This window comes from Rhinolophus sinicus, chromosome X (assembly GCF_036562045.2).
Source record: "Rhinolophus sinicus isolate RSC01 chromosome X, ASM3656204v1, whole genome shotgun sequence".
NCBI classification, from domain to species: Eukaryota; Metazoa; Chordata; class Mammalia; order Chiroptera; family Rhinolophidae; genus Rhinolophus; species Rhinolophus sinicus.
Window position 1 is genome coordinate 37063567 of NC_133768.1, and position 26809 is coordinate 37090375.

Consider the following 26809-nt stretch of genomic DNA (forward strand, 5'->3'; position numbering starts at 1 on the left):
TGTGTGTGTGTGTGTGTGTGTTGCTGGGTCATTTTAATAAAGAGGTGTTAGCAGGTACAACAGCTTTGTGGTATTGAGCTTATACTATTTGAAAGACAAAAAGGAGGCTTTTTTTAGGGCTTATATAGTTTTTTTTTGTTTAACCATGAATTAGGTTTGAGTTATTTTTCATCTTTATTGAGGTATATTTGACAAAATTGTAAGGTATTTGAAGTGTACAATGTGATGATTTTGATATATGTATACGTTGTGAAAGGATTCCCCCCATTGAGTTAGCATATGCATCACCTCACATCTTCTCCCCCACCACCTTTTTTAGTGAGACTATTCAAGTTCTGTTTTCTTAGCAAATTTCAATTATACAGTAGTTTTATCAACTATAGTTATCATGTTATACATTAGATCCTCAGACCTTATTCATCTTACAACTTGAAAGATTGTACCCTTTTATCAACCTCTCTCTTGTACCCAGCCCCACCCTCACCTCGTCGCAGCTACTTTTCTACTTTTTGTTTCTGAGTCCATCCCTCCCTCCCCCGCCCCCCTGTTTTTTATTTATTTAAAGATTCCACATATAAGAGACACTATACATTATTTGTCTTTCTCTTTCTGACTTATTCATGTAGTATAATGCCCTCCAGGTTTATCCATGTTTTCACAACTGATAGGATTTCCTTCTTTTCTTTTCTTTTTTTTGTTTTTTTTTTGTTAAGTGTGTTTTTCTAGGACCCACTAGCTCCAAGGCAAGTAGTTGTTTCAATCTAGTTGTTGAGGGCGCAGCTCACAGTGGCCCATGCAGGGATCTAACCTGCAACCTTGTAGTTAAGAGCACTACACTCTAACCAACTGAGCTAACTGGCTGCCCTTCCTTCTTTTTTAAGGCTGAAAATACGATTCCATTGTATTTATATACCACGTGTTCTTGATCCATCTTTTGACAGACTCCTAGGTTGTTTTCACACCTTGGGTATTGTGAATAATGCTGCAGTGAACATGGGAGTTCAGATATCTCTGAGATGATGGATTTCCTTTGAAATATACCCAGAAGTGGGATTGGTGGACCATATAGTAGTTCTGTTTAGGTTTGGATAATTTTAATGGGATATTATCCACCATCCCCACATCCCCAACTCATTCATACTAGGTTTAAAAAATTAGATTCTTAACAGTTTCTATGTATATCATCATACCATCTCTAAAAAGCAATACTTTTGTTTCCCTGTATAGTGTCATATCTCCAAGTCAATATATTATGGCTTATTCTTGAACATTTATATCAATTATTTAATTTACCTTTCCCATTTTGTTAGCTGAGACTTCCAGAAGTATTTTTTTTTTCTAATAGTAATACTAGTATTAACTGGCCTTTTTTTCTTTTTCTGCATTTTAATGTAATAACTTGAACAGTTCATCATCTAAGTTCTTAGTAGTCTTTAAAGATTAAAGATAGAGGACTTCTCCCTTCTCATTTTAGTAAAACATTACTTATTTTTGGAAAATCCAAAATGAAAGTACCTGAAAGAGCACAGTGAAGTATCTTCCTCCCTCCTTTTCCCTAACCACCTACTCCTGAAAGCCACCAGTGTTACCAGTGTTTTCATATCCTTCCAGAGAAACTCAGTGCATATATAAGCAAATCCATATGTATGATTGCATATACATTTGTTTTTCGTTTTATTAAAACAATGGCCAATTACGTATATTCTCTTGACCTTTCTTAAAATTTTTTAAAAAGCTTAGTATTGTATTTTGGAAATCATTCCATATCCGTACATGTAGAGGTGTATTACATCCATTTTCAATCGATATAGTGTAAATAATATAAGTATTCTCCCTTGAAGGATAGTTACAAATGTTATGAATAACACTCTTTATAAGAATTGATTAGTTTCATTTTTAACATTGTCTTCTAACTATACAGCTGTAGTTCATTACCAAAATACTGTAGACTGGTTTCGTTTATGTATATTATACAAATCCAAAAATTCTGATATTAAGATGCAGTATATCATAATTGTATAACATTTATTATTCCATGTATTCAAAGATGATTCAATATAAGGAAAATTGACAATATTGTGAAGAAAGTTTTTTTAAAAGAAAATAAAGTGAAAAGGAGAGAAAAATAGTAGATCTAATTAATAGGTCAAAACTGTAGTATTCTGAAAAAATTTAACAAAATAAACCACAATCTGACTTGATCAAGGGGATAAAAGAGATAAAGCACAGATACACAAAATAAGCTAACCATGGAAACAAGAAATTAAAATCATCATAGACTACTTAGCAGACCTCTGTGCAAATGACTTTGAAAACTTAAATGAAATGGGCTACTTTCCAGGGAAATACAGATTAGCAAAATTGACTTCATGAGAGTTAGAAAAGTTATAAAAAGCCAAATTCCGTAAAAAAAATTTGAGAATATTAAGTAATGCACTACAGAAAGCACCAGGCCCGGATGGTTTTATAGGGGAATTGTACCAAGTCCTTAAAGGCCAAATAATTATAATACTCTATAGATTATTCCAGAAAACTGGAAATCAAGAAAAACTTCATTTTTTTGAAGGGAGGGGCTTATAACATCTTTTAATCTGATCTTAAGAGATATATGTGTTTGATGATAAAGTCCTTTTTGCACTTATTGATTCTATAGCATATTTTAAAAATATAATGGAAACAAAAATCCCTGATTCTAAAAATTTGCAGGCTATAGTGCTTTGGTATCCTTTTTTCTTTATTGCAAAATATAAATGACATAAATTTGATCATTTTAGCCATTTTTAAGTTTACAGTTCAGTGGATTAAGTACATTCACGTTGTACAACTACTGTGTTGCCCCAAAAATAAGACCTAGCCAGACCATCAGCTGTAATGCGTCTTTTGGAGCAAAAATTAATGTAACACCCAGTCTTATTTTACTATAAGACCTGGTATAATATAATATAATATTTTCGGGGAAACATGGTATTACCATCATCCATCTCCAGAACTTTTTCATCATCTCAAACTGAACCTCTATATTGAACCTCTTATTAAACAATAACTCCTCATTCCTCCCTCTACCCAGCCCCTGACAGCCACTATTCTACTTTCTGTATCTATGAGTTTGACTACTACTCTAGGTACCTTGTATAAGTAGATTCGTACACTATTTGTTTGGTTTTTGGTTTATTTCACTTAACATAATGTCCTTAAGGTTTATACATGTTGTAGCATGTGTCAGAATTTCATTCCTTTTTTTATGCTGAATAATGTGCCATCATATGTATATAACACATTTTGGTTTATCCAGTAATCTGTCAGTGGACACTTGTGTGGCTTTTACCTTTTGGCTATTGTGAATAATGCTGCTATGAATGAGTGCGAATATCTGTTTGAGTCCCTGCTTTTGTTTCTTTTTGATATATATTCAGAAGTAGAATTACTGGATTTTGTGGTGATTCTATGTTTAATTTTTTGAGGAGCCATCATACTGTTTTCCCCCATTCCTCTTTGAAGCAAGTATAATATTGATACCTGAACCTGGTAAAGACAATGCAAAAAAGAATCAATCTACAGACTAATATCACTGATAAATATTGATTAAAAATACTAAATAAAATATTAGCAAACAAAATCCATTACCTCATTAAGCAAATAATATACAATTACCAAGTAGTATTCATTTCAGGAATGCAAGGTTGATTGAATATTAGGAAACCGATTAATATTCATCATAATAATAGAACTAAAGGTAAAATCAAACCATTTTCATCATGGGTGCTGAAGAAACATTTGACAAATTCAATACCCATTTTCAATAAAAACACTATTGGACATAGGAAGTGAGGTTTACTTTCTTATAATAAAAGTTCATTTAGTTTAGTCACTATCTCACTTAAGAGGAAACAGTAGAGACATTTTCTCAAAAATCAGGAGCAGGGCAAAGATGCCCACTGTCTCCATTATTCCTCATTATTGTACTATAGGTATTAGCCAATACAGCTAGAAAAGAAAAATCAATTAGAGGCACTAATTAACATACACAATAGCCTTATAACAATAATAGGGAGCATACTAATGTTAGACAAAACTTCTGTAGTGTCAGCAAAGTAATTAAATACTTCACAATAAACTTAAAAGAGATATTGTAACTCAACAGTATAAAGATGTTGATTTTCCTTAAGTTAATAAATGTAGCACAACATCAATAAAAATGCTACAAACCTTTTTAACGGAGTTTGATAAGTTGACATGGAAAAACATTGCTAGGCTAGCCAGGGTAACACTGGAGGGTAATTGTATAGGTTATAGTAACTCTGTTAGATATTAAAATACACACTAAAGCTTATGTAATTAAAAGTATGGTACTGGCATGCGAATGGACAAATAGACCAATGGAAGATCACAGAACAGCCAGGAATAGATCCAGATACATAGAGAAATTGAGTATATGATAGTAATAATCTTAAATTCCTGGAGCTATGGTTGATTTACTCATAACTGGTTCTGGGACAACTTGGTAGCCATTTATAAAAAGGAATAAGCTACAAATGAATTAGGATCAAAACGTGAAAAATGATACAATTACTAGAAAACATGACTTCCTCTTCAACGGTGATGTAGGAAAAAGCTTTCTCACTGTGGCTCAAAATTCAGAGGCAATAAAAAATTACAAGTTTCTTCAATATAAAAATAATTTCGACATGGGAAAAGACACCATAAATTCAGAGGACATCTATGAAACTGAGAGAAAATGTTTGCAACATAACTATAGACAAAGGGCTAATATCCCTAGAATATAACAAACTCTTAAAATTTGAGGAGCAAAGGAACAAAAACCCAATAGAAAAGTAGGAAAAAAGGTATAAACAGATACTTGAGAAAAAAGATATGAAAATGGTCCTTATACAAATGGAAAGGTATTCAGACTCAGAGTTAGAGAAATGCAAATAAAAGCAACACAATATAATTTCTCACCTGTCACATTGGGAAAAAATTATAAATTACTATGGAGGGGAAACAGGCACTCATGCATTGGGATAATGAATACTGGTACATCCTATGTAGGACAGAATTTGCTAATAACGTAACAAAATTACATGCACTTACCTTTTGACTCAACAATCCCACATCTAGGAATATACCTTAAAAATAAACCTCCAAAATATGAAAATATATAGGCACAAAGATATCTATTGGAGCATTATTTGTAATTGCAAAATATTAGAAACAACTTAAATGCCCATATATAGGAGAATGGTTGTATAAACTGTGGTACATTCAGGTAGTGGAGTGCCATGCAACTGTAGAAGAGAATGAGGGGAGAGAGAATGAATATGTATGTATAGTATGTGTGTATGTATGTGTGTGTGTGTGTACATAAAAAGTATGTTTCGTAGCTCTGTTTGCTAGGAGGACCTAGAAGCAATGACCCGCCGCAGCAGCAGTAAACATACTAGTACCCAGGTCTTTGTGTCTAAATACGATTTTTCAAAAAAAAAAAAAAGAGGAACCAGGGATTCCCGGGGAGAAGTGGATGATTCCACAGCTTTTAGGTAGGGATACTACAAGGTGAACACTGGAACATTTCATGGTACCAAAAAGTAAGGAAGTGCTCAAAAAATAAGGGGGCATGTGGGAAGGATTCAGGAGCCAACTTGAGGGGCTGGGGTTCCCAATCACCAAATCTGACACAAGTTTAGAAGCAAATAATTATAATGGAATCTAAGGTACAGGATGAAATATATTAGTTCATACTGATATAAGTGAATAATTGAATAAATAAATGAGGGAAAGGGGATAGCTGTTATTGTAAAATTTCAATTAATGTATGAAAAATGGGATGAATATCTCTCCACAAGGTACTTACTAATTTCAAAGGGACATTCTTCAAAATAAATAGCCAGTACTGTTTATAAGTGTCAAGGTAATGTAAGTCAGAGACTGAGGATCTGTCCTAGATTAGAGGAAAGGAAGGAGACATACTACCTAAACACAATGGGGAATTTGGGATTGGATCCTGGTCCAGAAAAAGCACATTAGTGGAACATTTGGTGTGACAGGAATAAATTATGTAGATTAGTTAACAGCATTTTATCAGTGTTAATATCAGTCTTGGTGTATTTTGAAGCTCTGTTACTGTTATGTCACCCTAATGTATTAGTCCTTTATCATTTTTAAATATTCCTCTTTATCTCTGGTAATACTCTTTGCCTTGAAGCCTACTTCATCTTATCTGAATCTTTCACTTGCGCTTTTTAAAGCTTATTCTTTGCATGGTTATCTTTTCCTATCCTTTTATTTCAATCTATGTGTGTCTTTATATGTAAAGTGCATCTCTTACAAATACTATATTTTTTGCTCTCATTTTTGTAAATCTATTCTGGCAATCTGCTTTTTTTGTTTGTTTGGAATGTCTAGTCCATTTATAATTAATTTGATTACTGATACAGTTGCATAAAGTTGGCTATCATTCTTGTATCCTTTGTATTTTGTTGTTTTTCTCTGGCTGCCTTCAAGTTTCTTCTCTTACATTTGGTTTTTAAAATTTGACTCTGATGTGCCCAGGATTGGTTTTTCCTTTATATTTATACTTCCATGGTTTTTTTAGTCTTTTGGATATGAGATTTGATGCCTTTCATCAGTTCTGGAAAATTCTCAGCCATTTTATTGTCAATATTTATTTTGCCCCATTCTTTCATCATCTTGGATTCCAATTACATGTGTGGTAGAATATCTGTTATTGTCTCATACATCTTGGATGGCTTTTAAACTTTTGACTGTTTTTTGCTTCAGTCTGGATGCTTTTTTTGACTTGTTTTTCAAATTCCTTGATTCTTTTTTTTTTTTTTTAACTCTAATCTGCTGTTAAGTCTATCCAGTGACTTTTTTTTTAAATTTGAGATATTTTTCAGTTCTAGAATTTCCGTTTGCTTCTCTTTGAATTTATTTTTCTGTGCTTTGATTTCCTGTCCATTCACTCATTATTATATTTTTCTTTTTCTCTGTGACCATTAAGATAGCTGCTTTAAAATTATTTGCATATTTCAACATCTCAGTCATATCACAGTTGATTTTCATTAATTTCCTTTTCCTTTGAGCATGGGTAAAGTTTTCCTGAGTCTTTATTAGTGTGGTAAATTTATCCTGGATATCATGAAGAATACATTATAGAGAGTGTCTTTGTTACATTTTTCTGAAGATTGATGTTTTTGTTTTATTAGCCAGTTAACTGTTCAAGTCACACTCTAAACTTTGTCACCCCTGTGGCGGACAGTGCCTGAAATCTCTCTTAAGCTCTTTTGGGCTGTTGGGCATCTGTTACGTTCACGCATAGTTCAATGGTCAACCAGAGATTTGTGTAGGGCTTAACTGTAGAATTTGGTATTTACTCTCTGACTCTCTCCTTCCTGGGCTTTCTCCCCTCACCTCCAGCTCTTGTGACAGCTTCAAATTCTGTCCTCTGATTGCTAACTTCTATTTTAATTTGAGCCAACCAGGCACCATTTGGGGCCTGCCTTCAGGTGAAAAGCGTAGAAAAAAGGGGGTTACTACTCATCTAGTAGTGCCATTCCTTTCCTCTGAGTGTTAAATAACTCCTCTGGTTTTTGCCAGGTTTTGATTTCTTTCCAGTGCTTTCTCATAGTTGACTTTTAATATTTTATCCAGAGTTTAATGCTGTCTTTGGAATGCTACTCCAACATTAGCAGAGGCAAAACTGTACTATACACCTTTAAAGATAAACTCAGGTTGCTTTTTATACACAATTTATAATTGCTATTTAATGTTCTATAAGCCACCATCATATTTTGTTTCCACTCACCTAGTGTGGCATAGACCTAGGTTTTCCAACTCTCTGGTACCACAGACAGTGCCATTTAGAACTTTAGGTATGGGAAGTTTTCTTTGGCATATATATCCCCAGAATGAGATTGTTAGGTGGTATCTCACTAAAACTTGCATTTTCTGGGGTGGCCAGTTATCTCAGTTAGAGTGCGGTGTTGGTAGCACCAAGATTGCCAGTTCAATCCCTGCATGGGCCACTGTGAACTGTGCCTGCCTTAAAAATAAATAAATAAATAAATTTGCATTTTCTAATTTCTAGAGATGTACACCTATTCACATGATTTTGACCTTTTTATTTTTTATTGGTTTTTATGCCCACTGCTTATGTGTCTCGAGTTAGATCTTTACTCTTCCTTGTGGTTTGTGCTGTTTGGCCATGTCGAATAAGTTCTTTCACAGCTCAAGGGAATGAATATTCTACATTTTCTTCTTTTAGTTTTACACTTTCATATTTAGATCTTTAATGCAATTGCCAGTTTTTTGTATGTGGTATAAGGTAGAAATTAAATTTCCATGTTTCTCCATTTTTGACCAGTTTTTCAAGTTTTTTTTTTCTTCTTACTAATGTTTGGAAGTATGGTTTAGCATTTATTGAGGTAATTCCACAAAGTTATCTTCCTAAAATATAAGTCTGGTCATAATGCTTGAACTCGTTTCAGTGGTACTCCATTGCCTTAAGATGCAGTGTATAGTCTTTGACATGGTTTAGGAAGGTCTTTGTGAAGTCTGCATTCTCTGCCCAGCCTCCTAGTGTTCTAAACTTAACACGTGCTCTTTCTTCCTCTGGGAAATGCACTGTTATTATACACAATACAGTATGTTTTATTCACTTTTCTATCTGTATTCTTCACTACACTGTAGTCCCAGCAGTTCCTGTTATGTCCTAGGTGTTCAATACATATTTATCAGTTGAAGGAATTCAGTTGAATAACTTGGTTCTTATCCTTCATTAACTGTCTAATAGACTTTTTCAGACCAGATTGTTTTGGGGGAACTAATTTAGCTGATGAATAAAAGTTTATGTAATAACTACTGTTAATCTCAATGGACAGTTCTTTCAAATCTTCCTCATGCTGACATACTATATTCATGTAGCTCCTTATTTTTTTCTGTAGCTTTTTACTTATCTCATTTGACCCTTAGAACAACTCTGGATAGAAAGCTCAGACATTGTCTCTGTTTTATGGATGTTGAATCATAATTTAAGTGATTTGCCTGAGGCTCACACAGCTAGTTTGGTGCCTGTCTATGTCTATACTTTTTTTGGAGAAAGATTTGTTTGCTCAGGCAGCTGTGTCCTGTTAGTGGCATGAATAAAAGCCATTTCAATCCATTGTTCTGCCAAGTATGTTTTAAAGGTTATATTTATGAAATTTTTTATGAAATTTTCTTTGTTGGCTTTTCCTTGTTTGTTTTTTTGTTTTTTGTGTTTTGTGTTTTTTTTTGAGGAGTTGTCTTAAGGTTTACAACTGTAGCAATAATGGATTTCAGTCATATTAGTACTTGCAGGGAGAGAACTGTGGGTAAATGGTTTCATTGAGAAATTTGCCCATGGAACTTTAAATATTACAAACATTGTTAGACTGTACCAATGGGAGATATGGTGTCTTTAAAATCATATGTATTATAAATTTTTTCATAGGATTTTTTTCTATACGAGTAGCTGTATTTTTTAAACTTAGATTTTAACTGCTTTTGCACTTAGATTTGTAAAGCATTTAGATTTTGTAAAATTTCTGACATATGCTGTATTATTTTTATTGAGTTGTTTGGAAACTTGGTATTTCTAGGCAGATAGATTATGCCCTTGGAGATAGAATACTTCTCTAGTTTCATCTGTGTTACTAAATAAAGTTGAAATCACTATGTTATTAAAAATGTTGAGCCGATTTTCTTTTTTAACTATTGAAATTTGGGAAATTCTTAAAAGGTCATATTTTAGTGCTACTTTGTTATATTTGTATGTTTTACTGCTGTTATGTACTCTGAAACATGGCCTATTAACTACAACTGTCTAATGTTAAAGGAACATTCAGTAATGGAATTAGCACTTTTTCTTTCCGTTGGTTTTTAAAAATATATCTGAAGTGTCAGTATTGTGTGTAAATCTTAATGTATGAGCTGGTTCTTTAAAGATATTAATTTTTTTTTTAAATTATTTTCCCCTGCTGTTTAGAGGAAGTATCATTCTGCAAAGGAAGCTTATGAACAACTTTTGCAGACAGAAAACCTTTCTGCACAAGTAAAAGCAACTGTCTTACAGCAGTTAGGTATGTAATAGTATATATTTAGTGTATACTAAGTGCTTCTTTCTATGTTTTTTACATGTCAGGGATGGCAAATACGTGGCTCATACATACTATTCCTCTTCCATCCTTTGCCCAGAGTTGATAGAATTAATCTGAAACCAACATATTTCCACCCTTTGCCAAGCATTGTCCATCTCACAGTCCATCTCATTACAATTCTTTAGTGTAGCTATTCCTATTAAATTCTCAAAATTATTCTCTAGTACTTAACTCATAACTTCATGCCAGACATGCTTCTCACTCGGTGAAGTTAAGTGATTTGCCTAAAAGTCACTTAGTGGTTGGTGAGCTTGCTTTCATAGCTCTTTCAATAATATTAACAAAAACATTTTATCTAAAAATTGTGGAATATCTGACACCATAGTTTCTGTACACATGCAATTCTATTCTAATGTTAAAAGATGAAGGAAGGTAGCCATTTGGATGTAATGTGTCGCTATCACCAAAAAGATAGTGATGGAGTTCTCCAACATTTTATTTTGTTGCTTAGTTATTGACTCAAGTTTCTTGTCTGTATTTGGTATTTAGGTTTGTTTTGTTTTATTTTTCAGCTTTTGTTTACTTGATTTTGGTCTGGGCAACAAATGTATTTTTAATCAACACAGTAATATAATTGTGACTTTATGTAAATTTTAGATTATTAAGCTTAGATTTTATCACTTAGCTTCATGATATTAATATATATCATATGGTTAATTATATAAAATAAACACATTGCCTTCATATAAAACTTAGTTTTTTTCATTTAATCTCTGGTTAGAATTTTACTTGAATTATTCATAATGTTAAAAATTGTAGAAGTATTTAGGTATTTGTTTTTAATGATTTTTGTATAGTATTTTAGTAATGTGAATTTGTATCTTTAAATGAAAACAAATTTATGGGTAGTTCTTAAGTAAAAAGGTTTTTTGTGTTAGTTCTTAAGTAAAAAGAATGAAGTGATGCCTTTAGAATAGACCGCTTACTAATGCAGCTAATATTTGAATACGAACTTTTTTTATCCACACTAATTATAATTAAGTTTTTATGCATTTTAGCTGCTGTGAAGAAGACATCAATAGCAAAAATGCATACACCTTTTAAATTTATGAAATGGTTTGAAATAGTTTTGCTTTTAGTTGTATCTGAATCACCTGTCCTCTTTGGCATTGGCTTACCATGTTTCAGAGTGTATAAAGTAAACTTTTCATGGTTTTGAAAGGAAAAATACTTCCCCTCGTTGAGTCTAATTTATGTCTGTATATCAGTCCTTTCTACTTGCTTGTCCCTGCTGCTGAAGCAGCTCCTTTCACAGCCTATTACTCTGGGTCCTGTTCTTAATAGTTGCGAAAGAGGTAAGGGAGGAATAGATGACTTACATTCCCATAAAACACAGTAACTCAGTCCCTTTAAAATATCTTTTGGAGCACAGCAACTATAATAAATGTCAGAAAATAAGGGTCCTTATTTGTTTTATATACTGTAGTCTACACACAAAGAACAGTTGATGTTATGTACTTGAATTGATCCATAACTGAAATAGGATTCCCAAGCAAATTAAACCAAATTAATTATGTGTCTTGAAGGTTTAGAATACACTATTGCATGATCTAGTCTTTTGATTGCTTATGTAGCTATTTATTTATTTATTTATTTATTTATTTATTTATTTATTGTATTTCTTTAAGATGTACAACATGGTGTTTTAATATACCTATGCATAGTGAAATGATTACTACAGTCAAGCTAATCAACGTATCTATCTCCTCACATAGTTACCATTTGTTTTTGTGTGTGGTGGGAGCACCTGAAATCTGTTCTTAGCAAATTTCCAGTATGCATTACGGATTACTAACTGTACTCATTGTGCTGTGCATTAGTTCTCTAGACTTACTCATCCTACATAGCTGCAACTTTGTAACCTTCGACCAACATCTCTATTTCCCCACCTCCTTTTTCCTGGTAACCATGGTTCTTACTCTCTGCTTCTATGTATTTGCCTTTTTAGGTTTACCACATATAAGTTTGGTTATGCATTATCTAAATTTATTTATTAAACATTTGTGGTACCCATTTTGTATCATTCTTATTTGCACCACTTAAATATACTTTTCTTACAGCCTCCAGTTTTTTTAAATTGTCGAATGCTTTATAGTTTTTATTTTATGTAAGTTGTGAATATATGTGACCAGTGACCGTAATGTAGACTTTGAGTGTTTTATTCTGAACTGTCATTGATTATATAGCCTTATATTTATTTCTTGGAAATATTATAATAAACATTGGGTTAATAGACTGTCTTGGAGATTCTTAAAATGCACATAAATTTTTATGGGGAACAGTGATTTAAATTTAACATTTTTGTATTCGTTTCATAATTTGGAATTTTTTTCAGATACCAAAATTAGGAACTATAGTTTGTAAGTGTTAAGTCACTGCTTAAAACTGTTTTAGTTTTTCTGGAGTAAAAGTTCTTCATAGCTTTGACTGTACCTTCCTGTGAGAAACAGACTTTCTAATGTCCCGAATTGGTAGTTCTAAATTTTGGGAGTGTGTACATCAAACAAACTACTGTGTTTCCCCGAAAATGAGACGTAGCCAGGCCATCAGTTCTAATGCATCTTTTGGAGCAAAAGTTAATATAAGACCCGGTCTTATACTGAAATAAGACCGGGTCTTATATTAATTTTTGCTCCAAAAGACACATTAGAGCTGATCGTGCGGCTAGGTCTTAGTTTTGGGGAAACACAGTAAATGAACAAATGGGCTGAATAGAATAGTTTTACTTGTTTGTTTTCTGTTTTGTATTTTTAAAAATAGAAGAACAGTTAAATCATTTAGGTAAATATTTTAAATCATTTTCTATAGGTTGGATGCATCACACTGTAGATCTCCTGGGAGATAAAGCCGCCAAGGAAAGTTATGCTATTCAGTATCTGCAAAAGTCCTTGGAAGCAGATCCTAATTCTGGCCAGTCCTGGTATTTCCTCGGAAGGTGAGACTTATCAGACACCTAAGTTTATCATCTAAAATGTTAGTTTACATTTATAACCTAATCAATGTATTTTCCCTTTTAAATATAACAGATTTCTGGAAGTTAAAAAATAAAAGAAAGCTTCTGAATGTAGTGGTTTTCTCACAGCATAATCTGGTCTACCAGGACATTTCTTATTTTGCTGATTAGATTTTCATTTGATTTGAGTTACTGCTGTTTTTTAAAAAGTCTTACCAGAGAGTAATTCTTCATTCAAGTGTTTAAATGCCCTTTCTTCTGATTTTTAATATTTTCTTTATATGTCTATTTAACAGAACAGAGAATTTCTCATTCTACCTGGTGACTACCAGTGACCAATGGAACCTTGCTATTTATAATTTTGATTAATGATCTATACCTTAGAATGGACATATTTGATTAATAGTAGATCTAATCACAGTTCTACTTGAAATCTTACAGTGAGAAAGTAGATACATTAATGGATTTGTTGGAAAGGAGAGGTATCATGTGAAAATAGTTTTCTGCGAGTCTATAAACTTTTCTGTACTTTGAATGTCAAAACTATGCTTACCAATTCTCTGAAATACACCTTATATATGTGTATCTGATAGATTATATTTTGGAATCATCATCAGATTGTATTTGGCTCCTAATTGGTTTTAGCTTTCATGGTTTGGTGGAAAGATTGATGAGTTAGGAGCTAAGAGACTTGGATTTGTGGAATCATGGATGGTACAGTTAAACTTTTTGAGCCTTTAATTTTCTTTTAACATATTAAATCAGAGGTTTGGGTTAGCTCATTGGTTCTCAGTGGGGGGCTATTTCGCCCCATAGGGAACTTTTCATTATGTCTGGAGACATTTTGGTCATCACAACTATGGGGAATGCTACTGGCATCTAGTGGGACAGCCCTCAACGAAAAAGATTAACTGACCCAAAATGTCAATAATGCTGAGGTTGATGATCCCTGACTTAGATTATCTGTTAGGTACCTTCCCACTCTAAAGGTTTCAATGTTATGATTTCTTTTGAAATTATCCTGTTTTGTTTTAATTTTAAGAATATTTTAGGAATATTTTGTAGGAATAATTCTAGGAATATTACACTTTGAGTTGGTATTTTAGATGGTTTCAGTTTTCCTTTACATTTAGCAAAGTATATTTGTTCCCAGGCTTGTAAAGTTACCTAATTTGGGTTGCTCATTAATGAAGCTTGGGAGTCTGAACTTTGCCTTTCTCTTTCATTGAAGACCTTCAGTAACAGAAACTGAATCTTAACATCTTTGTATTATGTCTTCTTGCCTAGCAAAGTGGCTATTCAGAAAATGAACTAATTAAACACTGTTTGCGTTTGGAGCTAGCACAGTGGTAGGCTTCATGCAATGACTAGAAAAAGAGGTCTAGTACTGGGAAGTAGGGGTTGCCTAGTCATTGCCTCTAGTGTTAACATTTATATATGAAAATTTTTTTTAATATAGTTTAAAAGGAATATGTACCAGAAAGTATTTTCCTTTTGACCTAAGATAAAGATGGAGTAATTTAATACAATACAATACAATCATGTGGATGTCCTTTTAGTATGCGATTTTTTTTTTTTTAATTTTAGGTGTATAAAATTACTATATAATGAAACATGTATTGTAAAATTACAATTTTAGTAATGTTGTAATTTTCAGCTCAGTGATCAGTATTCCACTGGAGTTTTCTTTTTCCAGTTAACTGATGTTATATTTTAAACCATTGCAATGCTTTTATTTGAATCTTTTTGGATAAAATTTTCCAAATATACAGCATACTTTATTGATTTCTCAAATAATGGATACTTACCACAATTTAACTTGTTTCGGGGTTCAATATTATCATGTTAGATGTTCTTTTTATTTGTAGTAATATAATTCGAGGACTGTTTACTTTTCTTACCCTCTTTCACTGCCTTCTAATGTGTTGTGCTGTGAGAAAATTTTTATAAATTATATTTTAGAAGTTATTAAAGCTCTGAAGGAAGACCTCAAGTGTCAATAAGCAAGTTTGGGATTTGACGACCCTAATATTTCTGAGGCTTTCTACTTACCTCTGCATTTAAATCTGTGTTGAAGGTTGAATTTGCTCGTCACTTGGCATATATATATATCATAAGGAAAGTGTAATGTGGTAATGCTGTTATTATACTAGTATTAATCATTGACTATGTTATCACAGAACTGTAGAATGTTAAAGCTAGGAGGGACCAGAGAGGTCACCTAGTTCACTCTATAAACTCTGTCGTTTTACAGATGTAGAAAGTGCGTTCAGAGGAGTAAAATGTTTTGTCCAAGGTCACTGTCACACAGATCACTAATCAGAGCAAGGATTAAAAACAAGGTTCACCCAGTGCTTTTTCAATTACACAAACCTCTCTCAGGGGGAGCTAGTTAAGTTTTATTAGAGGAAAAGTGGTTGACAGTTGGACTAGTACATCTGTGTTTGGGCACATTGGTTTTGGAAATTACTGCTTATTCCACCCCACGGTTAGACAAATTTGTCTATAAAGCTGAGATTCTGAGCTTCGGCTTTGATGTAACAACAACAAACAGCATGTTTTCTACTGTTTGTTAAGCATTCCTTTACTTTGTGGTATCTATCCGTGTTTGGCATTGTTAATGATCTCTTCTCCTGTATTCTCACCTCATAAAACAGTTTGCAGACGCTCTCTCACACTGCCTTCTCTGTCTCAGTCACTGACATTTCTCATATTGCCCAATCCACAAGAATAGTGATTCCCCAGGCTTATATTTACCTCTCCCTTGTAGGTGTCCTATGTTCTTACACCCTCTCTTCAACATGGATGAATTCCAAATCTAGATTTCTACACCCCAAGTTACTTAATTCCAGGACCACATCTCCTGTTTTTTACCCATTTTAATGCCCTCACCTTGTGTCATAATCAGTATATTGCAAACTTCATTCATCAAATTCTTCCCCAAACCATCTCCTCCTTTTTATTTTTGCCAATGATAATTCACCATTGTTTCCCTCCATTTAATCAGGCTTAAACACTAACTTATAACCCCACCCTAACCCCCCATGACCATCTAATCAATCCATCTCAAAGTCTTTGTTTTGTTTTTTAAAATATATATGTATTTTTTATTTATTTGATTAGCCTTTTGGTTCATTGTTTCTCCCGTCTATTTGTTTTGTGCCACTTCCATTACTTTAATCCCAATTTTGGCCTGTTGCAAACCAGTGAGGATAGCTACTTTCATTTTTACTGTCCATAATTTAGTTTCCTTTTAGTGTGTTGTTAGCAGACTAATATTGCCATAAAGTCCTTTCATCACACCATTCCCCCTGTTAGAAGAACAGACGTCAGAATATTCTTGGACTGGATTTAAAACTCTCTACTCTTTGTATCTATGTAAAGTTATATACATTAGGTTTTGCTCATACTGTTTGAACAACATTTTAAAATGTCCTCTCTCATCTTTTCTGCCTGAATCAGTGGTTCCCAGACTCTTGGTTTACATTCAGTAAGTTTTCAAAGAATAATTATGAGGATTAAAGCACAGTATTTAGGCAAGTAATGACATTTAAAAATTTTTTGCTGTTTACCCAGCCAATAGTATTTTAAACTAAGTCAATTATAGTACAAATTATTATATTAATTAGTTTAGTGGAAAACTTAATATATGCATGTGTATGTTATTTTTCCATTTCGTTTGCTTGGCTGCATTACCATATACTGGCTAGAAATTGGGACTCACTGATCTAAACAATATGCATATACATATATTCAAATCCCTTACTCTTGCCCTTCCCTTTCTTGCCTTATCTAAATCCTGTAGTGTGTATTGTGGTATCTTCTACCCTAAATTGCACAGTTATTATCGGTGCTATCCATTTAATATGACATCATGACATTTCATAATGTGTCTTCAATTCTCAACTAAATTGTAAGCTCCTTGAAGACAGGGACTGGGTTTTCTTTTTTCTTTTTTCCTTAGTGCCAACCACTAAAAAGATAATTTCTGTATTTATAATTCAGCTGCTCTTCTGTGTATCTGTCAGGTACATCTACATTAAGAAAATAGCAGGTCCTTGAAACTGTAATCATACCTTGCTGCTCTTACTGTTTTTGATAGATAGCTTGATATTAACTATCTCTTATGTTTTTATTTTTATGAATTAAAGAATTATTGCCCTCATTGTTATTATTTAAGAAAGGACAATCAAAGTCTGATTCAGCAAGTCTTACCAACATGGAATGTTTTTCTTGGTCTTTAGTTCTATGTTCTTACTGTATAGAAAACCAGAGATAAATTATATAAGTAGAGTGGGGTGTTTGTGTGTGTGTTCAACTCTCAGTATTATAAATATTGAAATGATAGGGCCTCTATTTTAATAGTTTTCATTAATGAAGCATGTTTTAGCACCTATAAGATAGACTATAATATAGCTTATTGAAGAGTTAATTATAATATTATAATTATATATACACATTGACATAAATATTTTAGCTTATGTTTTTTCATTTTCTTATGTAGTCCATCTTTTAGCAAGTTAATTAATAAATATTAATGGAAATTTCTTGATTTTTTTCCCCCCTCCCCTCTCAGGTGCTATTCAAGTATTGGGAAAGTTCAGGATGCCTTTATATCTTACAGGCAGTCTATTGATAAATCAGAAGCAAGTGCAGATACATGGTGTTCAATAGGGTAAGACTTCGTATAAAATAATGGTACGGTATTATAATTGATACACAAAGACAATTACATCACATATAATGTAATTTGTAATTTATACCCTATTTCCCTGAAAATAAGACCTAGCCAGACCATCAGCTCTAATGCATCTTTTGGAGCAAAAGTTAATATAAGACTGGGTCTTGTATTAATTTTTGCTCCAAAAGACCGGGTCTTATATTAATTTTTGCTCCAAAAGACGCATTAGAGCTGACGGTCCGGCTAGGTCTTATTTTCGGGGAAACACGGTATGTTTATGAAGCTAAGCAATTCTTTGTCGACTTATTTTTTTTCTTAATTTCTCTTTCCAGCGTTCTATATCAGCAGCAGAATCAGCCTATGGATGCTTTACAGGCCTATATTTGTGCTGTACAATTGGACCATGGCCATGCTGCAGCCTGGATGGACCTAGGCACACTCTACGAATCCTGCAACCAGCCTCAGGATGCCATTAAATGCTACTTAAATGCAACCAGAAGCAAAAGTTGTAGTAATACCTCTGCACTTGCAGCACGAATTAAGTATTTACAGGTAAAATTTCAAATAGCAGTTTTTTAAAGGCGCATTTCCCCATGACACTCAGGCAGGAGGAGGGTGGCTGGAAAGTTTGTCTAGTTGTGATGTCTATAATTTGTTTCCATATTTCTAAACATACCATAGCTTGTAATATTATTTTACTTTTCATTTTAAGTAAGATATACAGTATTTTAAAAAATGCTCTTTTGCACATTTACTCTGTTGATGCATATTAATTTACATAATTTTTTTCTATGTACTGTCTACATTTTTAAGTTGTCATAGCATTTTAGAAAAAAGAACACAAACCTTGTCTTTCACTCTTGCTTGGAGTTTCATGAGAAGACAGCTATGAGAACTCTGAAAATAGAGCTCAGCTTTGTTTTAATTCTCACAAAGGTTTATATTCCGGTTACCCTCTTTATACTTAGTATCTTTCTGAAACCCCAAATTAAGAATCTATTTTCTTTTAAAAACAGTTATAGCATTTAGGAAGATTTAGTGGACTTGCTCTTACTCAAGTAGGCTTGTGTTAAATTTGCTTTTTACATAATTTTTCCTAGGCTCAGTTGTGTAACCTTCCACAAGGTAGTCTACAGAATAAAACTAAATTACTTCCTAGTATTGAGGAGGCGTGGAGCCTACCAATCCCCGCAGAGCTTACCTCCAGGCAGGGTGCCATGAACACAGCACAGCAGGTGAGAAGTTGGGTTATGTTCTGCAGGTGCCCAGCTTTAAGGGTTCTTTTCAATCTATAGTGGTCAAGTATATTTTACTAAGCACAGGAGGCTTTTATTAATGAAGAGCCTTTTGATTTAATTGTGAAGGGAATTTAGATCAAAATAAAACTCCCTCTGATACGGGAAGAAATTTTGGGGTGCCAATTTAGAACCTTTGTGCATTTTCATGATTTTGAAGGAGATTTCTTAAAATAATGCTGCAGTGGTTTGTTTAATTTTTAAAGCAAAGTTTTGCAAAGGAAGGTACACATTCCTCCATTGATGATTCATTTGATTTTGATTTTTAATAATTGCAATCAGCGATGTCCACATAGCTTTGAAAAGTATGCAGCTTGTAAAGTTTTATAATTTGAAGGAATGAATTAAGAATATATAGAACCCTATTTTTGTCTTCCTTCTGTGATTCTTAGGCATGTAAACCTCATCATCCAAATACTGAACCTGTATTAGGCCTCAGTCAAACACCAATTTCACAGCAATCCTTGCCACTACACATGATTCCTTCTAGTCAAGTAGATGACCTGTCCAGTCCTGCCAAGAGGAAAAGAACATCTAGTCCAACAAAGGTATATATTTTAGAGAAATAGAAAATCCTGTCAAAAAAGAAATTCCCAACTGCTCTGAACTTGTGCAGTTTGAACATCTCCTGTCCTTTATTTTAAATCTGTGGACATCAAAGAGTGAAAGGGTTGAGTTTTTCCATTCCAAATTCTTAGTATCATATTAAATATAGAAAGTAGGGATAAATTTGCATTCATCAAATCATTTTACTCATCTCCCTGCCGTTAAGATCTCAACACACTTTTCATCATCACTTTCTACTGACATTGAAATAAATTTAATGTTGGATCTAGTGGACAGTGTGATATTTAGGTTAGCCATTTGGGCCATAGTTTAGGGGTGGGCCTTTTTGGGTGGTTTATAAGGAATCAAAATTTTTTAAATTTATGATTTTCCAAATTTATTTTGCATGTAAAATTATTTTTAAAACAACTTAATGTCATAATAATGTTTTTTATATGTAAATATTCCAATCATAGTCATTTGGCCTCTATTAGTCATTGTTAACTCCATGGATTTCACCAAATATTCCTTAATTCTTTTTTTTTTTAATCAATTTTCCTCAGAATACTTCTGATAATTGGAGTAGTGGCCATGCAGTGTCACATCCTCCAGTACAGCAACAAACTCATTCATGGTGTTTGACACCACAGAAATTACAGGTATGTAAGATGTGTTTTTGACAGATTGTTTTTTCTATTAAAAAAGAGTAGAGGTAGTAAGCTTTGAGTTTTTAAAGTATTCTTAGTAGCAGTAAACTTAAATAATATGCACATAAGTAAAATGAACCCACATTTACCAGATTAATAGAGATAATTCATTCTTGTTTTTCCTTTATTTTTAAACAGGTAATATATTCATTCACCTGATTCAAACTGCATCAGTATGAGGATACGGTCTATAGAGTTAATTCTCTTTCCAGCTCCTGGCCCTACCCACTTGGTTTCTTTCTTGACAGCCAGTGTTAGTAGTTTATCTTTCCAGAGATATGTTGTTCATGTACGAGAAAATATGCATCCCTCTTTTCTCACAGATGATTATTTTTCTCCTTTTTTACATAAATGGTAGAATATTACATATACTGTTAATAATTTCCTTTACAGATCTTTTCATGTCAAAAGAACAAGCTTCCTTGTTCTGTTATGGCTATAGCATATTTCTTTATGTAGATGTCACACCTATGTTGAAGCAGATCACTAGTTTTAGATAGTCAGGTTGTCTTCAAACTTTGCCTATTTCACCCAGTGCTGCTTTGAGTCAAAATCCATTTTTAAGTTTAAAGAGCTTTTTGTGTGAATACTGAAAAATACTGTATTAATGAGTAAAATTTCATGCCTATTTACCTTAAAGATCACATTGCAGTAAACCTTCTTCAGATGAACATTCCTTTTTATCACTTTTTTAAATTGAGGTAAAATTGATAGATAACTTTATTTGTTTCCCGTGTACAACAGTGTAATTTAACATCTGTATGCACTACAAAGTGATCACTACCAAAAGTCGTTACCATCTTTCATTATTGACCCTCTTCACCTATTTCGACCGTCAACTCCCTTCTCCTCTGATAACCACCAGTCTATTCTCTGCATCTGAGGATTTTTTGTTTTGTTTTGTTTGAATGTTGATTTCTTACTTTCTCAAACTTCTTAAAAGACTTCATCTTGGGGTTGATTACTGTTGGTCAGAAATCAGTATCTTTGACTAGAGAGTGATTCTGAGTTTAGTCATTTCAGGGAAAGGTTGCTTAGAATAGTGAGCTTGAGCTTGTTTCTTAGATATGTCTTTGACTATATTATTTTCTTCTTTTCTTCTTCTTCTAGCACTTGGAACAGCTCCGTGCAAATAGAAATAATTTAAATCCAGCACAGAAACTGATGCTGGAACAGCTGGAAAGTCAGTTTGTCTTAATGCAGCAACACCAAGTGTGTATAGCATTTTCCCCCCTAAAATTTGTTAGCATTTTGAGTATTTTTATTGACTGAACATCATTTTAGAGCATGTTCATGCCCACTTCTACTTTCTCCCAGTATTTGTGGAATTTAGGTATCTGTGCTTCTTCAAATAATAGTAGACAGGGAGTTTTAGGGGAAAACAGCTATAAATTTAATTTTTATTATTTACATGCTATTTTGTATGTATTCTCAGGGTTTGTTTGTATTATTTAATACTTAACAGGCTTAAGTATTAAGTGCTTAATACTTAATAACTAAACTGAGGTGGGGTTCTTTAGTGCTTGTTTAATTTGGAGAACCTGTCAATACTAAATGTACCAGAATGAAATTTTGGTGAGATCCCCTATTTTGTGATTGGAGAAAAAGACCTATAAATTCCAGAGTCATTTTCCGTAATATTCAGCTGCCGTGTTTTGTCGTTACCAAAGGGATATTTATTAAAAATGGAAAAATTTCTGCTTTTCTGAGGAAGCTAATCTAAATATGAACCAACACAATTTTTTGTTTTTAAGGTGTGTACTTTTCAATCTAGAGAAATTAAGTGTTAGGGTAAAATCAGAGATGACCTGATTACACCTTCATATTCTAATTCGTTCCCCTATGGTTCACACAAGCAGCATTGATTTTTCATTTGTTTTTCGACAGATGAGACAAACAGGAGTTGCACAGGTACGATCTACTGGAATTCCTAATGGGCCAACAGCTGACTCATCACTGCCTACAAACTCAGTCTCTGGCCAGCAGCCACAGCTTGCTCTGACCAGAGTGCCTAGCGTCTCTCAGCCTGGGGTCCGCCCTGCCTGCCCTGGGCAGCCTTTGGCCAATGGACCCTTTTCTGCAGGCCATGTTCCCTGTAGCACATCAAGAACGCTGGGAAGTACAGACACTATTTTGATAGGCAATAATCACATAACAGGAAGTGGAAGTAATGGAAACGTGCCTTACCCGCAGCGAAACGCACTCACTCTACCTCATAACCGCACAAACCTGACCAGCAGCGCAGAGGAGCCGTGGAAAAACCAACTATCTAACTCCACTCAGGTAATAGAAGGACTAGCTGCCTTGTCAGTGTCTCACATAATAGTTGTCTTTATTTGGTTTTATACATTTTGAGAGAAGAAATAAAAGTTTGAGTAACTGGTTTTATAAGCATTTTATGGTGGTACAATGTATTACAACTTAGTGTATATGTACATAAGTATATTTTCCATTATAAAATTCATACACATATACATACACACAATCTTGGAAAGTTCCAAAGGAAAAAGAAAATAGATCATACAATCCCCCAAAACCCGCTGTGAATTCACAATGGCATTGTAAGTATTTATGTAATGTTACTTAGGTCATTTCTGCATGTGCGAGTATTTGCCTACTTACTATCAGCTGCTTTCACTCTGGTAGGAGGAAAAGACCATTAAAGAAGCAGTTATTATAAATTACTACCATGTTTCCCCAAAAATAAGACCTAGCCAGACAATCAGCTCTAATGTGTCTTTTGGAGCAAAAATTAATATAAGACCCAGTCTTATATAATATAATATAATATAAATATAATATAATATTGGGTCTTATATTAATTTTTGCTCCAAAAGACATTAGAGCTGATTGGCTAGGCCATATTTTCAGGGAAACACCATGTGAACTGTAGGTTTCATGGAAACATGCTATATCAGAGTACCTAATAGGACACATAACGAAGATTTTAGAGTCTCCAGAAATTAGAGCATTTGGAAGGGGAGCGGGCGGGTAAAGTATGCTTATAGAGTATAGAATTATGAGTGTAAATTATTAATAGATTAAGAGGGGAAGGTGAAATAATGAGCCTGAAGGAGGTAGGGGAAGTTGCTAGTTTGTCTTGAATGTAAATTAGAATTGGTAAAGTTTTCAAAACAGCGTAATGGATTTTATGAACATTATATTGATCAAAGATATGTGCCATATTTTACTTAGTAGTTCACTGTTAGTCATTTAATTTCTGAGTTTTTACTTCCGATTATTTTTTTTATCTAATTAATTAATTTTAATTTATTTTAATGTTATTCTGATGGTTAGGTGATAAACACTTGTTCAAATAATTTACTGAGTGGTTTGGGCAAAAGAGGATTTTCTTGAACTAAAGGGTTTGGATGGACACCCAGTAACCTAAAATACACTTTCTTCAGAGGAGGTAAACTAGCAGACACATGCAGGTGGTACAGGGTGGGTGCGGGGAGGTGCTGCAGGGTAACAGGGCAGGTGTTTATACTGACACTGCACAACTGAGCAGGTGACACCAGAACATGCTTGATTCCCATCGCTGACCTGCCTCATCTCAGTGGCACCACAGACTGAGGAATCTAGACCTCTTTGGTGGAAATGAAGCTACAATTTCAGAAGAACCACAATTTTGAGGACATTTTGAGAATTTAACTTCCTTAATACCTGCAGAATCAGTCTGCTCCCCTATACCCACACAGCCCATGCCTTGTTCTGTCCCTCCTACTTCTCCTGCGCTGGTTTCCTGCTTCTGATTTTTTATGCAGATAGTTTTTCCTATTTTGGTTTGTTTCCATGGAGAAGGTGCTTCGAAGTGGGTCAAAGAGTAAGCATTTAAAAAAATGTTGCCAATGTATATTGCCAAATTACTTGGACTTTTATTAGCCTACTATAAGAAATATTTAACTTATTGCTGGTTAGCCTTATATTATTGGTAAAACTGAGAAAAGTTCTTTTTCTAAGACTTTTAAGTTTATTCTTAAAGTACTTTTCTTAGTACCATCTCTTCTAGAGTGGTTAGTAGTTTTATTCATAAAGAAATGTTGAACACCCATGTCCATGTGCTATTCGAGGTTCTGGGGATAAATCAGCAGAGAAAACACACAAAAATGTCTTAATTTGTATCGGTAAACAGACAATAAACAAATAAGCATTACATATAGAATATTAAGTAATGATATGATTACTTCTATGGAAACATTAGAAAAGGGAGCTGGAGAGTACTAGAGATTGGTGATAGAGGATTTGCAGTTATAATTTATAAGAAGGTCAGAGAAGACTTCACTGGAAGGTGACATTTGAATAAAGACCTGAAACAGAGAAGTGAGCATTGAAGATATTTGTGATAAGAGCACTCCAGGTCTAGGGAGCAGCAAGGAGCAATAGGCCTTAAGGCTAAGGCTGGAGTGTGTTGCATTTTTGAGGAAAATCAGGGTGGCAAGAATTGCTGAGCATAGCTGAATGGGCTAGCAAAAGGTAAGAAGAGAAGTAGATGTGTTCCAGCGGGAAATCTGATGGCTAAATCGTGTTCAGCCTTGTAAGCCATTGGAAGGATATTGGATTTTATTCTGAGTTACATGTGAGACTATGGGGGCGGGGGATTTTGAATGGACAAGTGCCGTGACCTTAGTTTTTATCTAGATCCTCTCAGGTACTCTTTGGATAGACTAAAGTTGGCGAAAGTAGAAATAATGTGACCAATTTGGAGATTAAACTGTAATCCAGGTTAAGAGGTGGTGGTGGCTTGACCCAGATTGGCAGCAGTAGAGTTGGTCAACTTTTGGGTATACAGTTGACCGTTGAACAATACGTAAGGGTTAGCGGTGCTAACTCCCACACAGTTGAAAATGTGCATATAACTTTTGACTCCCCCAAAATTTAACTACTGATAGCCTACTACAGACCAGAAGCCTTTCCGATAACATGCATAGTCAATTAATACATATTTTGTATGTGTATTACATACTGCATTCTTACAATAAAGTAAGCTAGAGAAAAGAAAATGTTATTAAGACTATCATAAGGAAGAGAAAATACATTTATAGTATTTATTGAAAAAAGTCCACATATAATAGGACCCGTGCACTTCAAACCTGTGTTGTTCAAGGGTCAGCTGGATTGGGAAGGTGGATCCAGCAGGGTTAGCTATAGAGTAGGGTGTGAGAAAGAGGAGTCTTAGCTGCTAGCCTGACCAACTAGAAGGATGGATGAGACTGGATGAAATCACCAAGGGGTTGAGAATGGATTTAGAAAAGAACAGAACTCAAGACTGAGCCTTCGGAGCATTCTAGTGTAGTAGGCAGGAAATTGAAAAACTAGCAGAGGAGACTAGAATAGGAATGATCTATGAAGTGGTAAGAGATCCAAGAGAATGTGAAGCCAAGGGAAGGCTTCTTCCCTGGAAGCCAAGGGAAGAAAGTCTTTGAAAAGGAGGACAGTGTGATCAATGTGTACATCAAATAATGCACATAGGTCAAATAAGGTGAGGACTGGAAATTGACCATCTGAGCTATTTGTTGACATTGCTGGAGTCAGAAAACTACAGGCTACAAGCCAAATCCACCCCACGACCACTACCTGTTTTTTATTTTTGTTTTTATAGCCCACAAGCTATGAATGTTTTTTGGATTTTTTTAAAGGGTTGTAAAAAAAAAGAAGAAGAATGTATGACAGAGACTGTATGGCCGACAAATATTTGCTATCTGACCCTTTATAAAAGAGATTTGCTGACATTTGGATCAGAGGGATTTCAGTGGATTGGTGGGGGCAAAAGCCTAATTGTAGTTGGTTTTAACGTGAAATGGAAGGAGAAAAATTAGAAGCAAAAAGTATAGTTAGTTCCAGCATACCGTGTTTCCCCGAAAATAAGACCTAGCTGGAACATCAGCTCTAATGTGTCTTTTGGAACAAAAATTAATACACTGTGTTTCTCTGAAAATAAGACCTAGCCAGACAATCAGCTCTAATGCGTCTTTTGGAGTAAAAATTAATACAAGACCCAGTCTTATTTTACTATAAGACCGGATCTAATATATAATGTAACATAATATAATAATATAATTCATATGATATAATACCGCGTCTTACATTAAGTTTTGCTCCAAAAGACGCATTAGAGTTGATTGTCCAGCTAGGTCTTATTTTCGAGGAAACGCGGTAAATACTTACAGTCATGTGGGCTACCCACCACACAATGCCAGGGTTTCCATTCCCATAGATCATGACATAAAAGGGAAGGAGAGAAACAGCTGAAGGGGAAGTGGGATTAAGAGTTGTTTTTTGTTTTAAATTTAAGATGGGAGGAATAAGAAATTAAGAAATTTAAGATGGGTGAAAGCTAATGGGAAAAATTCAGTAGAGAGGGAGAAAATAACACAAGAAGAGAATTGTTAGAATAGGTGAGAGGATGACATTGGGGGGGGGGGTCAGTGCCTTGAAACATTAAAGGATTG

General features: G+C 34.0%; 1 protein-coding gene across 11 annotated transcripts in view; it reads left to right on the plus strand.

Annotated features, from left to right (window-relative positions):
* Positions 1–26809, plus strand: part of KDM6A (lysine demethylase 6A) — a 197577-nt gene that overhangs the window by 126495 nt on the left and 44273 nt on the right. For 3 of the 11 annotated variants that reach the window (XR_012493466.1, XM_019717926.2, XM_019717931.2), the window contains 9 exons: positions 10004–10097; positions 12984–13110; positions 17705–17803; positions 18142–18361; positions 18910–19044; positions 19497–19652; positions 20214–20309; positions 21468–21569; positions 22245–22640. Coding sequence is in view for 10 of the 11 variants with exons in the window: in XM_019717926.2 (XP_019573485.2) it covers positions 10004–10097; positions 12984–13110; positions 17705–17803; positions 18142–18361; positions 18910–19044; positions 19497–19652; positions 20214–20309; positions 21468–21569; positions 22245–22640 (1425 nt within the window). In the remaining variant the exon portion in view is untranslated. The remainder of the gene's footprint in view (positions 1–10003; positions 10098–12983; positions 13111–17704; positions 17804–18141; positions 18362–18909; positions 19045–19496; positions 19653–20213; positions 20310–21467; positions 21570–22244; positions 22641–26809) is intronic. The other 8 variants (XM_019717934.2, XM_019717940.2, XM_019717929.2 and 5 more) reach the window with 7 other exon arrangements.